Source organism: Narcine bancroftii, chromosome 1, assembly GCF_036971445.1.
Source record: "Narcine bancroftii isolate sNarBan1 chromosome 1, sNarBan1.hap1, whole genome shotgun sequence".
In the NCBI taxonomy this organism is placed as follows: Eukaryota; Metazoa; Chordata; class Chondrichthyes; order Torpediniformes; family Narcinidae; genus Narcine; species Narcine bancroftii.
In genome coordinates this window covers 331,487,457-331,505,675 of record NC_091469.1, presented here as the reverse complement: position 1 = coordinate 331,505,675, position 18,219 = coordinate 331,487,457, and the positions used below count along the sequence as shown (strand labels likewise).

At 47.2% G+C, this 18,219-nt stretch overlaps 1 protein-coding gene across 1 annotated transcript in view; it reads right to left on the bottom strand.

Moving 5' to 3' along the window:
• LOC138748476 (rab effector MyRIP-like) overlaps nt 1-18,219 on the bottom strand; it is a 305,674-nt gene that overhangs the window by 53,387 nt on the left and 234,068 nt on the right. The window contains exon 12 of the mRNA XM_069908752.1: nt 16,837-17,097. Coding sequence (XP_069764853.1) covers nt 16,837-17,097 — 261 coding nt within the window. The remainder of the gene's footprint in view (nt 1-16,836; nt 17,098-18,219) is intronic.

Genomic DNA, 18,219 nt, shown 5'->3' with positions numbered 1-18,219 from the left:
CCTGCTCTTGAATTCTATTCTTCTTGAAATGAATGCCAGCGTGCATTAGCCTTCTGCACCATGCAAGTTTACCTTCAGACTATCCTGCCTGAGGACTCCTAGGCCCTTTTCCATCTGGGTATTTTCAATTTTCTCCCCATATAAAAATTTGCCTGCCTGTTTATTTTTTCTATCAAAGTGCATGACATTGTATTTCATTTGCCTCTTCTCTGTCCATTCTTCTAATCTGTCTTTCTGCAGCCTCCCGTTTTCCTGAATGCTACCTCCTCCTCCACCTACCTTCATATAATTCATTCATATCCTTTGATAACCCTCTGCACTGTCCACAACTCCACCAATCTTTGCATCACCTGTAAACTTACAAACCTATGCACCTACTTTTCATTCATCATTTATGCACATCATAAACAACAGGGATCCCAGCCCAATCCCTGTGGAACACCACTAGTCACAGACCTCCAGCCTGAGAAACACTCTTCCATCTCTACCCTCCACGGGCTAGTCAATTTCATATCCAAACCATCAACTTACCATGGATCCCACCCCATGCACCTTCTGAAACTGCCTTCAATGTCAAATCCTCTTAAACCTCTTACTAAAGTCCATGGACACGACATCCATCGCCCTACTCTCATCAACTACATTTGTTACCTCCTCAAAAACTCAAGCAAACAGATAAGGCGTGATCTGGCCTTCATAAAGCCATGTTGACCATGCCTTTCCAAATGTGCATAAATCCTATCCTTTCCAATCATTTCCCCACAGTTGATGTGAGGCTCACTGGCCTATAATTTCCTGGATTATTTCCCGAGAACAAAGGTACAATGTTAGTCCCTCTCCAGTCCACGGGACCTCTCCTGTCACTGGTGAACATAAACAATACGAGCAGGACTTGGCTATCCGGCCTGTCAAGCCTGCTCTGCCATTCAATGAGATCATGGCTGACCTAATGAAAGGTTAATTGCCACCTACCTAACTTTTCCCCACATCCCTCAAATCCCCTACTTTGTAAAAATCTATCTTTGTCTTAAATATCTCTATATATAAACATAGAATTCTGCAGCACTGTACAGATCCTTCTGCCCTTGATGTTGTGGCAACCTATACATGCCTACACAAAACAAAACCCTTCCTATCTCATAACCCTCTATTTTTCTTTCATCCATGTGCCCATCTAAGAGTTTCTTCAATGCCCCTAATGTTTCAGCCTCCACCACCATCCCTGGTAATGCATTCCAGACACCCACAACTCTCTGTGTAAATAAATTACCCCTGATGACTCCCCTAAACATTCCTCTCTTCACTTTGTACAGATGTCCTCTGGTGTTTGCTACTCTCAGCCTGGGAAAAAGGCGCTGACTGTCTACCTTATCTATACCGCTCAGAATCTTGATATTCTCTATTAAGTCACCTCTCATCCTTCTTCGCTCTGCTAACCTTGCCTAACAGGATCTTTGACAAAGCCCCAGCAATTTCTGCCCAGGAGACTTGTTCACCTTAATGTTCCTCAAAACACCCAACTCCACCTCTTTACTGATCTCAAAATGGCCCAACACATGAACATTATCCATACTGTGCTCCCTCTCACTGCCCATGTCCTTCTTCTCCTTGGTAAACACTGATGCAAAATACTCATTTAGTGCCTCTAAATTGGTTTTGAGTACAAAAAGTGAGGTATCATGGTACAGCTGTATAAGGCATTGGTGAATCACTCTTGGAGTACTGTGTGCAGCTCTGGTCATGAGCTACATGAAAGATGTCAATAAATTGGTAAATTTAAAATTTAGACATGCTGTGCAGTTACAGGCCATTTCAGCCCACGAGTCTGTGCTACCCAATCAACCTACATCCCCGGTACGTTTCAAATAGTGGGAAGAAACCAGAGCCCCCAGGGAAAACCCACACAGACACAGGGAGAATGTTCAAACTCCTTACAGACAGCGTGGGATTCAAACCCCCGTCCTGATCGCTAGTCCTGTAACCACGATGCCAACCATGGAAAATGTGCAGAAGACATTCACCAGGATGGTGCTGGGATGAGGGCTTGAGTTAATGGGAGAGGCTGGACAGGCTGTCTTTATTCCCTGGAGTGTAGGAGGCGTATCTTATAGGAATATATAAGATCACGAAGGATGTGGATAAAGTGAATGCTCACAACTTTTTTCCAAGGGTATAATTCTAGAATTAGACATAGGTTCAAAGTGAGATGGGAGGGATTTAGGAGGAACTTCAGGGGCAATTTATTCAGAGGCTGGCCCACATCTGAAACAGGCTGCCAGTGGAAGCTAGAGAAAAGCGTACAATTTCAAGTTCAAATGATATTTGGACATTTGGATACGAAGGGTTTAGAATGAGTTGGGCAAAATGCAGGCAAATGGGACTGGTGGAGAATGGCAAGTTGGTTGGGCAGTCAGTCTGTTCTGTGCTGCATGAACTCACAGTTTCATAAGTTAGATTGGGGTTTGTTCTATTTGGGAATTGCTTGGAATTTGGGTCCTTCCCACAATAATTGGTGGAGATATTACTACAGTAAAATCCCTGTTATCTGGAATTGCGTCAACCAGCAACCTCAGGCAACCAGCAAAAATATTGAGAAAAATAAAAAATTAAAATAAATAAGAATAAATATAAAATTTAAAATTGTAAAAATAAATGCTCTCTGAAATAACACATAAACCTTTGATAAAGATGGGAGCAAATATTCAACCAGCAGAGAATCTTGGCCGTGCTTTATTCATTACAGCTGTTTGAATAAAGTTGTGTGAAACAGCGATGGCATCGCCCAGGATGAAGAGCTGGTTGATGCCACTCGCCGTTGGGGTGACTTTTTTTTAATACAGTACAACTCTGATAATCCGAAATGGTTGAGACACGGCCTATTTCGGATAAATGTTTTTTTTTCCAGAGAACTGGTCATTTTTTTTAAAACAGCCCAGTAGCAACAGAAAATCACTTGTAACAGTATTTAAACAACAACAAACAACAAGGTAAGGCTTTTTAAGCATTAAAATAATGTTTAATTCTCACAAAATAAAAGTGCTGGCCACCGCCGAACACTGACACTTCCCCACCTAGGCCTCGCTCCTGCTGGGATCCCGAGGTCCCTGGTCAGTTCAGATCCGAAAAGATTTTGGATAAATGAAGATTTCTGATTTGTTTTGGATACCCTCATTTACCTGAAAAAATTTTTTAAATTTGGATAATTGAGGATTTTGGAGAATCCGATTTTGGGTAATCGGAGATGTACTGTATTTTATTTTTGATTTTCAAAGACTCATACAAATCCAAACAAACAGCACAATCTCTTTCAACAACAGTACACAACTTACAGAGTCTATTTTTCCCCTACCTCAATACCACAAAGAAAAGATTATATAAATTAAACAAATACAAAGAACCAAATATTGGTAAAGTCACAGACCCTTAAGGGAATTTGAGAAAAACCCAAAGAAACCTAAAAGATAAGGAAAAAAATACAAGAACCCATCATCTGCGCCACGACCCACCTCATTGATCTCAATAATTTCACTACGGGCACGGATCGTTGCATTTCCTTTATTCAGAATGGGTAGAATTATATCTGTGGACTAATGTGTTGCAGACAGGCTTGCTAAACTCTAACAAATGTGCCATATTTCCTCCTAAAATTGTACGTGATTTTTTCCAGGGGAATACAACTCCGCATTTCCATATTCCATCGTGTAATATTTAGTTGGGAGTTGGACTTCCACGTGACCGCTATACATTTCCTGGCTACCGACAAGACAACCTTCACAAACTGAATTTGGTATTGGGACAGTTTAAAACTCATGTCCATAATGTTTCCCCAAAGCTACAATTCCAGATCTTGTGGAAAATCCACCTTGGTCATTTTTTTCCAGAACGTCCCCCCCAGGTTGTCCCAGAGGGATCTCACCTTTGTTCTCCTAAAGGGTCTCGCTATTCCTGTTTAGCAAAAGTCTTTAACTTTATTAAGGTTGCATCTGTAAACTGGGGGGGGGGGGGTGTTAATTATGATGTTATTCGTCTTTCAGGTGGCTGTGGCTCAGATGTAGTGACGGTTAAATGCTAAAAATAAAGTAAAATCTTTAAGGTTTAAATTTGTTCAGTGTAAGCACAAAGTAGTATTTTTCTCTTTTAAACTGTTTTTCTTAATGCACGTGTATTAGTAAGGCATCGTAAGAGTAAATCTCAAGCAAACGTAAAAATCACTTATTCGGCATCTACTTGTCCCCAAAGGTGCCGTATAGCAGGGTTTCACTGAAACAAGAATATTCCAGTAGATTAGTGTCCTCCCCAAATGATCTGCTGTGCAGCCAAACTATGCACGGCCCTCCATCACGTTTACTGGTACAAAGGACAAAAACAATATTCTCTCAACAACCGATTGTTTTCTAAGAGAAACAGCAGAAAATTGGCCCTTGAGCTGGAACTGAGACACATCCCAGATAATGGATGAAGACAAAAACACTTCACAATCAGAGAGGTCTGGAAATGTTTCTTTCAACAGCTACTAGACTCTTCCATGGCCAGATCCGGAGCTAGAAACTAGCACCCTTTTGCAACAAAATCAATGTTCATCAACAATACCTTTCTGAACACTTCACTAAATTTTGTTCCTAATTGACAAAAGAGAAGTACTTGAAGTTGGTTGATGTTTTGTTCCTTTTTACACATAGCCCTAATGCAGATGTAAGAACATGATTCATTCCCTATTATTCACGGGTCTGTATCCATTCTTAGCTCTTGCTGTGTGATTAACTCTCAGTAAAATTAATAGTCATTTGTTTGTCAAAAAAAAACCGTTAACTCACAAATGATGCATGTTTTATGTGTCTTTAATATGTTGACAGATAAAGTACAAACTAAAATCTGATCATAGAATCTATGTGCAATGATGCTTGGTGAGTCCATGGAATTTTAAAGGACATTAACCCATTTTGTGTGTTAAAGTGTTCATAAATTTCCATTCTATGATCTTCACGCTGGGTAGACCATTTTCTGTAACCTTTAACATAGATGCTTGATATTGAGAGAGTTTATTGTACAAGTACAATAAGACTATAAGATACAGGAGCAGATGAAGCCCATTCGGCCCGTCATCCAGTCTGCTATTCAATCATGATTTGATTCATTCTCCCACTCAGCCCCATTCCCCTACCTAAATGGGAGCCCTTCAATCCTCAATTTGTGCCCTCTTGTCCTTGACTCCACTACCAAGTGAAACATCTTTGCCACATCTACTCTGTCCAGGCCTTACAACATTTAAAATGCTTTTGTGAAGTCCCCCGTCATTTTTCTGAACTCCTAGGAGTTCAGTCCAAGAGATGTCCAATGTTCCTCATATGCCAATTCCTTCATTCCAAGAATCATTCATGTGAATCTTCTCTGAACCCTCTCCAATGCCAGCACATCCTTCCTTAAATAAGGAGCCCAAAATTACATCCCTATTCTTGTATCCCATTCCTCTAGATATGAACGCAAAACTGCATTCGCATTCTTCACCAGCGACTCAACCCGAATGTTATATACAGATGTACTGAAATTCTTACTTGCTGCACAGGGATGTCAAAACAAACAAAAAATAAACAAACATGTGCCACCTAATGTCCATTTGGGCAACGTCTGACTGCATATACATCTGTGGATTCATAAGGTTATAATAATTCAGAAATTTCATTTGGCGAACAGGACGTAGCAGATGTAACCAGATATAGTAAGCACAATGGCTTCATGCACTCACCACATGTAGATCATGTCTCTTGTAAACATAGAGAATGCATATAATATATAGATAACCTATAATGCATATGTCTTGATAGTCATAATAAACACCTATGTTACTGGCTTATGTATGTACTGCACTGTATTTATTATCATTATTTTGTGAACTTTCCCTACTTAAACCATATATTACCCTGCCAGATACATTAGCTGAAATACAGTACTGTATGTGTATAGTATCTTGGCTATTTGGTCAGTACATGTACACTACAGCATCCCATATAGTTTTGCTAAGTACAGTATATATGGCGTTCACACAATGACCACATCGCATAATGTCCTATTTCACAGAATGTATCGTGCATGTTAAGTGACGCATGACTGTCTATGAAATTAACACAATGTACACAAATAGAATAAGATCATAACTATAAATGGATATATAAATATCAACAGTTCCAATAGTGCAAAAAATGTGATGTGTTAGTTGTGTAGACAGATCTTTGGTAGATCTGAAGTTGTGTTGTGGTAGTATGGAGGGCTCAAGAGCCTGATATTTACAGTGATATTGGTACAAAAAATATGGCTTGCACAGTGCAGACAGTCCTTTTGTGGTGCCGGAGCCCTGATTCTAACAACAACGGGAGGTTCAAGTGCATGAAAGATATTGGAAAGATCCTGAATGCAGTCACCAGCTCATAAAAACACCAACCACGACCAATGCAGTCATTACAGAAACAGACTTTGAAAGGTTTTGAAAGCAAGGAGCAGGGGGTTTTGGTGCAGGATGGTTCCAGAGAACGAGGAGGGAGGTGAAATTCTACAGGAGGCTGATCACTCCCCAGCTACTCCCACAGTAATGGAGTGACTACAGGTTGGAGCATTCAGTAACTTGCCCGAATCTCCAATTCCTGCATTGTGGTGTCATGAGAATATAAATTAAACAGAACATCAAAATTACAGGAACTTGGAAACATCAACTTCCAGATTCAAGGCCCATTTCTTCCCTGCTGTCATCAGTTTCCTTAATGGGCCTCTTACTGGGAGAAAAACCTGATGCCCTTGCACGGTTTAACTATACTTTTCTCTGTACCCTGAAATGTGTCATTGTAAAACTACACCCTGCATCCTCCACTTTTCACCAAACCCTGCACTTCTGTTTTCTTAATGCATTGCCTGCTGCACTGAAGGGGGGTGGGTTGACAGGCCTGGATAGCTTTAAGCTTGTATCAAAAGATGACAATAAACAATTCTATCAACAGAAGGATTGGGAAAGAAATGTATCTTTGATCACGAATGGGCTGAAGTACTCACACCTTGGAGTACCTCTCCTGCACACACATTCAAGAATCACGATTAAATTTATTGTCATGTAATAAAGACAGTGTCATATCACACAATATGCTTTTTGCATACTGTAAGGCAGACAGATTAGCCATTGACAGAAATTGCCTGAAGTGCCTCTTACAGTCAGAGAAAGAGAAGCAAAAGAGTGTTCCTCCAGAGTCAATGAGTGCCCATCGATTCGCCTCCAACCCTTGCAGCCCCAGTCTGAAACATCAGTAGCCCAAGCTCCATAGCTGAACATCCGACACTTCAGTGCCCTCGGCACCCACTCGCATCCCAGTTGCATCAAATGGTCCCCCTTTCAGCGAGTCTCCAGGCGTCCTGGTGTGAAACCCTTGAACGCCGTCTTCAGCAGCCCAAAGCCACCAGGGGTTCCTCTCCTCAAGTCACCAACAGCCCTATGTATGTGTATTCCTCAACTCCAGAACCCCTCACGGGTCCACTGCTGTAGTCACTGTCCCGTGGGTCAGCTCCTCTGCTTCTCCGCAGACAGGCCCTGCACCAGTCGTCAGCAACCCTGAAGTCTCCAACCCCTAGTGACTTCTGCCGTTCATAGGTGCAACATCTTGGGCCCAGACACCATGATCGTGGAATTTTAAACAAAACCCCTTGGTGGCTCCTTTAACAGGCCATTCAAAGCCTGCACGGAGCTGATGATATTGGGACTCGGCAGCTGGACCCACAGAGCACTGAGACTCTGTTCCCTGCTCTGTGCAGGTCCGCACTAGCTGCAGCGCAGCCGTAACACCAGCTCCGGCAGTGTCATCACTTTCAATCTGTTTCCAGACTTCACTGCAGATCGTCCCAATCGCCTGTACACCTGTACAGATTCTGTCTCCATACCGTCCTGTACACACTCTGTCTCCAACACCTCCTGTACACACACTGTCTCCAACCCGTCCTGTACACACTCCGTCTTCAAACCCTCCTGTATACACTCCGACTCCATTCCGTCACGGACACACACCGTCTCCAACACCTCCCGTACACACTCCATCTCCAACCCATCCTGTGCACACTACGTCTCCAACTCGTACTGAACATTCTCTGTTGCCAACCCCTCGTACACACACCCAGGGTTGCCAACCCCATACACAGTCTCACCGTCCCCATCTACTACCAAACACACCCCCTCCTGTACACACTATGTCTCCAATCCCTCCTTTACACACTCCATCTCCAACCTGTCCTGTACACACTCTGTCTCCAATCACTCCCGTACACACTCCGTCTCCAACCTGTCCCGTACACACTCCATCTCCAATCTTTCCCGTACGCACTCCGTCTCCAACCCTCCTGTACACACAACAACTCCAACCTCTCCCATACACACTCTGTCTCCAACCACTCCTGTACACACTCTGTCTTCAATTCCTTCTGTACACACGTTGTCTCCAACCCCTCCCGTACACACTCCATCTCCAACCACTCCTGTACACACTCTGTCTCCAACCCCTATCGTACACACTCTGTCTTCAACCCCTCATGTACACAATACGTCTGCAACCCGTACTGTACACACTCCGTCTTATCCCCTCCCATACATACTCTGTCTTGTACACACTCCATCTACAACCCATCCCGTACACACTCTGTCTCCAACCCCTCCTGTACACACTCTGTCTTCAACTCCTTCCGTACACACGCTGTCTCCAACCCCTTCCATACACACACTGTTTCCAAATCCTCCATTACACACTCCATCTCCAACCCCTCCTGTACACATTCCATCTACAACCTCTTTTGTACACACTCCGTCTTAAACCTCTCCCATACACACTCCATTTTCAACATGTCCTATACATTCTCTGTCCCCAACCCCTCGTACACACTCCGTCTCCAACCTGTCCTGTAAACACTCTGTCGCCAACCCCTCACGTTCACATCCCATCTCCAAACCCTATCGTACACACTCTGTCTTCAACCCCTCATGTACTCAATATGTCTGCAACTCATCCTGTACACACTCCGTATTAAACCCCTCCCGTACACGCTCCATCCCCAACCTGTCCTGTACACACAGCGTCTCTGACCACACCCGTACACAATCTGTCTCCGATCCCTCCCATACACACACTGTCTCTGACCCCTCCCATACACATTCCGTCTCCGACCCCTCCCATACACACATTGTCTCTCACCCCTCCTAAACACACTCCATCTCCAACCTCTCCCATACACACACTGTCTCTGACCCCTCCCGTACACATTCCGTCTCCGACCTGTCCTGTATACACTCCATCTAAAACCCCTCCTATACACTCCGTCTCCAATCCCTCCCATACACACTCCATCTCCAACCCGTCCTGTATACACTACGTCTCCAACTCATCCTGTACATTCTCCTTTCCCAACCCCTCGTACACATTTCCACCATCCCCAACCCCATACACAGTCCCACCATCCCCATCAACTTCCGTACACACTCCCACCTGTACATACTACATCTCCAATTCCTCCTGTACACACTCCATCTCCAACCTGCCCTGTAAACACTCTGTCTCCAACCCCTCACATACACATTCTGTCTCCAACCCCTCCAGTACGCACTCCGTCTTAAACTCTCCCATACACACACTGTCTCCAACCCCTCCCGTACACACTCTGTCTTCAACCCGTCCCGTACACACTCCGTCTACAATCCCTCCCATACACACTTTGTCTCCAACCCATCCAGTACACACTCCATGTCCAACCCCTCCCGTACAAACTCCGTCTCCAACCCCTCCCTTACACAATCCGTGTCCGACCCCTCCCTTACAAACTCCGTGTCCAACCTGTCCCGTTCACACTCCGTCTCCTACACCTTCCGTACACACACTGTCTCCGACACCTCCCATACACACACTGTCTCTGACCCCTCCCGTACACACTCTGTCTCCGAACCTTCCTGTATACACTCCATCTAAAACCCCTCCTGTACACTCCGTCTCCATCCCCTCCCATACACACTCCATCTCCAACCCGTCCTGTACACACTACGTCTCCAACTCATCCTGTACATTCTCCTTTCCCAACCCGTCATACACATTTCCACCATCCCCAGCCCCATACACAGTCCCACCGTCCCCATCAACTTCTGTACACACTCCCACTTGTACATACTACGTCTCCAATCCCTCCTGTACAGACTCCATCTCCAACCTGCCTTGTAAACACTCTGTCTCCAACCCCTCACGTACACATTCCGTCTCCAGTACGCACTCCGTCTTAAACTCTCCCATACACACACTGTCTCCAACCCCTCCCGTACACACTCTGTCTTCAACCCGTCCCGTACACACTCCGTCTACAATCCCTCCCATACACACTTCGTCACCAATCCATCCTGTACACACTCCATGTCCAACCCCTCCCGTACACACTCCTTCCCCAAACTGTCTTGTACACACTCCGTCTTCAACTCCACCCGTACACACTCTGTCTCCGACTCCTCCCTTACACACTCCGTGTCCGACCCGTCCACACTCCATCTCCAACTCCTTCCGTACACACACTGTCTCCGACACCTCCCATATACACTCAGTCTCCGACCCCTCCCATACACACACCATCTCTGACCCCTCCCGTACAAACTCCGTCTCCGACCCGTCCTGTACACACTCCATCTCTGACCCCTCCCATACACACGCTGTCTCTGACCCCTCCCGTACACACTCCGTCTCCGACCCGTCCTGTATACACTCCATCTAAAACCCCTCCTGTACACTCCGTCTCCATTCACTCCCATACACACTCCATCTCCAACCCGTCCTGTACACACTACGTCTCCAACTCATCCTGTACATTCTCCGTCCCCAACCCCTCGTACACATTTCCACCGTCCCCATCAACTTCCGTACACACTCCCACCTGTACATATTACGTCTCCAATCCCTCCTGTACACACTCCATCTCCAACCTCCCTGTAAACACTCTGTCTCCAACCCCTCACATACACATTCCGTCTCCAACACCTCCCGTACAAACTCAGTCTCCAACCCTTCCCGTAAGCACTCCGTCTTAAACTCTCCCATACACACACTGTCTCCAAACCCTCCCGTACACACTCTGTCTTCAAACCGTCCCGTACACACTCCGTCTACAATCCCTCCCATACACACTTCATCTCCAACCCATCCTGTACACACTCGATGTCCAACTCCTCCCATACACACTCCTTCCCCAAACTGTCTTGTACACACTCCATCTCCGACCCCTCCCTTACACACTCCGTGTCCGACTCGTCCCGTTCACACTCCGTCTTCAACTCCATCCGTACACACTCCGTCTCCGACCCCTCCCTTACACACTCCGTGTCCGACCCGTCCCGTTCACACTCTGTCTCAAACTCCTTCCGTACACACACTGTCTCCAACACCTCCCATACACACTCAGTCTCCGACCCCTCCCGTACACACTCCATCTCCGACCCATCCTGTATACACTCCATCTAAAACCCCTCCTGTACACTCCGTCTCCATCCCCTCCCGTACAAACTCCATCTCCAACCTGTCCTGTACACACTCCGTCTCCAACCCCTCTCGTACACACGCCATCTCCAACCCCTTCTGTACACACTCCAATTCCAAACCCTCCCTTACACACTCCATCTCCAACCCCTCCTATACACACTCCGTTTCCAACCTGTCCTGTAAACACTCCGTCTTCAACTCCTGTACACACACCTTCTCCAAACCCTCCCATACACACTCCGTCTCCGATCCCACCCATACACACACCGTCTCTGACCCCTCCTGTACTCACTCCGTCTCATACCCATCCTGTACACACTCCATTTACAACCCCTGATGTACACGCTCCATCTTAAACCCCTCCCGTACACACTCGGTCTCCAACACATCCTATTCATTCTCTGACCCCAAGCCCTTGTACACACTCCGTCTCCAACCCGTCCTGTACACACTACATCTCCAACTCGTCCTGTACATTCTCCGTCCCCAACCCCTCGAACACACTTCCACTGTCCCCAATCCCATACAGAGTCCCACCGTCCCCATCCACTTACGTACACACTCCCTCCTGTACACTCCGTCTCCAACCCTTCCCATACACACTCGATCTCCAACTCCTGCCGTATACAGAGCGTCCTCATCCTCTTCCATACACTCCATCTCCGATCCCTCCCCTAAACACTCCGTCTCTCACCCCTCCCATACACTCTCCTCCAAACAGTCTTGTACACATTCTGTCTTCAAATCCTTCCGTATACACACCGTTTCCGACCACTCCTGTTCACACTCTATCTCAGACCCATCTCGTACACACTCTGCCTCCGACCCCTCCCGTACACACTATGTTTCCGACCCCTCCCAAACACACTACGTCTCCGATCCCTCGCGTACACACTCCATCTCCAACCTGTCCTGTACACACTCCGTCTACAATCCTTCATATTCACATTCCGTCTCCAACCCCTCTTGTACACACACCATCTTCAATTGCTTCCATACACACACCATCTCCAACCTCTTCCGTATACACTCCTCTCTAACTCCTCCCATACACTCTCCGTCTACAACCCTCATATACACACTCCATTTCCAACTCCTCCCATACACACTCCGTCTCCAACCTGTCCTGTACACACTCCGTCTTCAACCCCCTTACACACACCTTCTCCAAACCCTCCCATACACACTCCGTCTCTGACCCCTTCCATACACACACACCATCTCTGACACCTCCTGTACTCACTCCGTCTCTGACCCATCCTGTACACACTCCATTTACATAACTCCTGTACACACTCCGTCTTAAACCCTTCCCATACACACTCCGTCTCTGACCCATCCTGTACACACTCCATTTACACCACTCCTGTACACACTCCGTCTTAAACCCTTCCCATACACACTCAGTCTCCAACCCCTCCCTTACACACTCCGTCTCTAAGCCCTCCCTTACACACTCCGTCTCCAACCCCTCCCGTGCACATTCCTTCTCCAAACGGTCTTGTACACATTCCGTCTTCAACTCCTTCCATACACACACTATCTCCAACCACTCCTGTTCACACTGTCTCCGACCCATCTCGTACACATACGTCTCTGACCCCTCCCGTACACACTGTCTCCGAGCCTTCCCGTACACACACCGTCTCCGACCCTTCCCGTACACACTCCGTCTCCGACCCTTCCCGTACACACTTCGTCTCCAACTCCTTCCGTACACACACTGTCTCCAACACCTCCCATACACACTCAGTCTCCGACCCCTCCCGTACACACTCCATCTCCGACCCATCCTGTATACACTCCATCTAAAACCCCTCCTGTACATTCCGTCTCCATCCCCTCCTGTACAAACTCCATCTCCAACCTGTCCTGTACACACTCCGTCTCCAACCCCTCTCGTACACACGCCATCTCCAACCCCTTCTGTACACAAACCATTTCCAAACCCTCCCTTACACACTCCATCTCCAACCCCTCCCATACACACTCCGTCTCCGATCCCACCCATACACACACCGTCTCTGACCCCTCCTGTACTCACTCCGTCTCATACCCATCCTGTACACACTCCATTTACAACCCCTGATGTACACGCTCTGTCTTAAACCCCTCCCGTACACACTCAGTCTCCAACACATCCTATTCATTCTCTGTCCCCAAGCCCTTGTACACACTCCGTCTCCAACCCGTCCTGTACACACTACATCTCCAACTCGTCCTGTACATTCTCCGTCCCCAACCCCTCGAACACACTTCCACTGTCCCCAACCCCATACAGAGTCCCACCGTCCCCATCCACTTACGTACACACTCCCTCCTGTACACTCCGTCTCCAACCCTTCCCATACACACTCGATCTCCAACTCCTGCTGTATACAGAGCGTCCTCATCCTCTTCCATACACACTCCACCTCCGATCCCTCCCCTAAACACTCCGTCTCTCACCCCTCCCATACACTCTCCTCCAAACGGTCTTGTACACATTCTGTCTTCAAATCCTTCCGTATACACACCGTTTCCGACCACTCCTGTTCACACTCTGTCTCAGACCCATCTCGTACACACTCTGCCTCCGACCCCTCCCGTACACACTACGTTTCCGACCCCTCCCAAACACACTACGTCTCCGATCCCTCGCGTACACACCTCATCTCCAACCTGTCCTGTACACACTCCGTCTACAATCCTTCCTATTCACATTCCGTCTCCAACCCCTCTTGTACACACACCATCTTCAATTGCTTCCATACACACACCATCTCCAACCTCTTCCGTATACACTCCTCTCTAACTCCTCCCGTACACTCTCCGTCTACAACCCTCCTATACACACTCCATTTCCAACTCCTCCCATACACACTCCGTCTCTGATCCCTCCCATACACACACACCATCTCTGACACCTCCTGTACTCACTCCGTCTCCGACCCATCCTGTACACACTCCATTTACACCACTCCTGTACACACTCCGTCTTAAACCCTTCCCATACACACTCCGTCTCCGACCCATCCTGTACACACTCCATTTACACCACTCCTGTACACACTCCGTCTTAAACCCTTCCCATACACACTCCGTCTCCAACCCCTCCCTTACACACTCCGTCTCTAAGCCCTCCCTTACACACTCCGTCTCCAACCCCTCCCGTGCACATTCCTTCTCCAAACGGTCTTGTACACATTCCGTCTTCAACTCCTTCCATACACACACCATCTCCGACCACTCCTGTTCACACTGTCTCCGACCCATCTCGTACACATAACGTCTCTGACCCTTCCCGTACACACTATCTCCGAGCCTTCCCGTACACACACCGTCTCTGACCCTTCCCGTATACACTCCGTCTCCGACCCTTCCCGTACACACGTCTCCAACCCCTCGTATACACACTCCATCTCCAACTCCTCCCATACACTCCATCTGCAACCTGTCCAGTACACACTCCGTCTCCAACCCTTCCCATACACACTCCGTCTCCAACCCCTCTCGTACACACACCATCTTCAATTGTTTCCGTACACACATCGTCTCCAACCCCTTCCATACACACTCCATTTCCAAACCCTCCCTTTCACACTCCGTCTACAACCCCTCCTATACACACCCGTTTCCAACCCCTCCCATACACACTCCGTCTCCAACCTGTCCTGTACACACTCCGTCTACAATCCTTCCCATACACACTCCATCTCCAACCCCTCTCGTACACACTCCGTCTCCAATCTGTCCTGTACACACTCGATCTCCAAACCCTCCCATTGACACACTGTCTCCAACATGTCCTGTACATACTCCTCTCAAACCACTCCTGTACACACTCCATCTCCAACCCCTCCCGTACATCCTCCGTCTCCAACCCATTATGTACACACTCCGTCTCCAACCCCTCTCATACACATTCAGTCCCCATCCCCTCCCAAACTCACTCCCTCCAGTGCACACTCCATATCCCAGCCCTCCAGGTCACACTCCCACCATCTCCAACCCCCGTAAACACTCCCACTATCCCCACGGCCTTCCATACACACTCCCAGCGTCCCCACTCCCTTTACAACACTCCCACTGCCTCCCCCCCTCTCGTACACACACTCCCACTGTCCACAATCCTCTTGTACACACACTCAGATTAAGTTCCTCACTTGTCCTGATTAGTTGAATACACCTGTTGCCAGATTTCTGTCTCTGTTGGCCACGAATGTTGGTAACCTTGTCTTATTGTTCATGTATTTGAGCACAGAGGTTCTATCGGTCCAAAATATGGAGTCTGTTAGTTCCATCTGCAACTCTTCTCTCCACACTGTATCCATTCTACTCGCCATGGTCACAGCAGTCAACTTCATTCTTGGGATAGTTGCTGGCTTTCATGGAGCCCATCACAAACCCAAAATGTGCCCGACCGTGGTTAGTATGCAGTAACAGGTAACTAACATTTCCGTAACTGTCTTCACACGCATCAGCAAAATGATGCAGTTGAGCTTATGTCACCAAACTTGAATTGTGCTCCTGCTTCCTGTAACTATTGCTGGGTTTCCATGACTCCCAACCTGATTGACAACCTACCTATCACAGGCTTCAGGAGGGAGAAGGATCATCTCTTGTCCTGAAGTCTGGAGTCAGGCCACAAGGTCTCAATGGACATGTCTACACTTACTGATCCATGGAGACATGGGTCAAGTTAAAAAGTCAGTTGAAGCATCAGATTCTACCAGGTGCAGTGCGTAGGGTCCCTCTGTGAGGCAAGGGCTGTGTAAAGAACATAATTTGCAGAGTAGGGTTGAAAAGAAAAGGAAGATAAATTAGCGCCTAGCTGGGGCAGGATGAGAGCACTGTCGTGGGGCTCATTCAGGAGCCTGATGGTTGCGGGGAAGAAACTGTCCTTCAGCCTGTTGGTGTATGGTATCCCATTCCTGAACCTTCTCCCCAGTGGATGAGATCTGGGGAGTGATCGGCCCTTCAATGTGTCGGTTGCCTTTCCTGGGCAGGGGGCGATGTAGATGGAGTCCATGGAGGGAAGTTTGCATGATGTTCTTTGGATTGGAGGTTGCATGGGAGTCAACTTAATCGGTGCAAGCACACACAGATCTCTGTGTGCAATGAACTGGAATTCACCATCTATGGGTAGATTAGACGGCCGGCCCCTCCCCATCAGTCCCAATATAAATGCTGTTTTCCCGCCTTACCTCCAATTTACCTGAAGACCATTGTAGACATTAACTGTAAGCTAATAAAAGCATGTTTGTGCTCCACACAAGCCTCCGAATACTATCAATCACACTACACTGTGTAATACAAACTATGGACTTACCCTCACCAGCTCCTTGTGAATGTGCTTCTGGTCTTCATCACAAGATGACGTGTCCTGAGCTCCCTCGGTTGACTCCAGGTCCAGCTCATCTCCAGACGACGACTCCCTATCACTCAGCTTCGTGATTAGTCGGAACATCTTTGACCTCAGATCCTTCTCCACAACATCTGCGTGAGTTTTGGAAAGTGACGTTCCACTCTCTGCTTCCCTTGCAGATTTGACCTCTGCTGGCAGGTCCTCGTCCACCGGGATTGATGATTCCTGAAAAAAAATCAAACAACCCTCAAATGAAACTGTATGTTTGCAGAAAACGGCAAACTTCTATTTAATTTGCATGTGGTCAATCTCTTCCTTCGTTCAGTACCCCAGGCTTGAGCCTACCAACCATTTTGCAATGGTTGCAAACGTAGACAAGAGAACCATAACAGTGAACATAATGGTGAAGCAACTCATATAAAAAAATTGTCAATGAGAGGAAAAGATCAGCTGAATGCATGAGAAAGAATAGGGGATAATCAGTAACCAGAGGATACAGGTTTAAGATGGTGGTGGGAGGGTGGGGAGAGATTTAAAATTTTTAATTTAGACATGCAGCAGGCCCTTCCAGCCCATGCGTCCTTTCTGCCCAAAAATGCCAATCAACCTACAATCCAGGTACATTTGGAAGGGTGGGAGGAACCCCCACCCCGGGGAAAACCCACGCATACTCGGGGAGAACTACAAACTCCTTACAGAGAGCACCAGATTCGAACCCAGGTTGCTGGCATTGTAACAGGAACCTGAGAGGTAACTTTTTTTTAATACAGTGGGTGTATGCACCAGGCTCCAGAGGAGGTGGTTGAGGCAGATGCAATTGCAATGTTGAAGGAAAAGATTAGACGGAGACATGGATGGGACAAGTTTAGAAGGATATGGGCCAAATGCAGGCAGGTGGGACCAGTGAGAATGGGACGTTTTGGTTGACATGAGCAGGTTGGGCAGAAGGGACTGTTTCCACGCTGTTTGACTCTTGGGAGCAGAGGAGGTTGCAAGTGCTTTTGTTAGAGGGATTTAAAATGACCTCCAGCAGTATATTTGCCCCTGTGGTCAGATGGTTCAGTGAAGGTGCACCTTGATATGTATAAGAGTACTTAAGGTGGGCTGCGAGAGAAGAAATGTTGAGGACCACTGGCCTGAGATATAAACAAGGGTAGAGTCTGTTCTGTTGCAGAGTGGTCAAGAACAAGGGGGCAGGGAAGGAAGGGGAATGAACGATGAATGTGCTTACCATGTCAGGTGGAGAGACTGCTCTGCTACTGGTGGAATAACATCTGGTGGTGCAGCAGGTTCAAGACAAGGTGACAAAATCTCTGGAAGGGCCCGGACAAAACGCAGATATTCCAA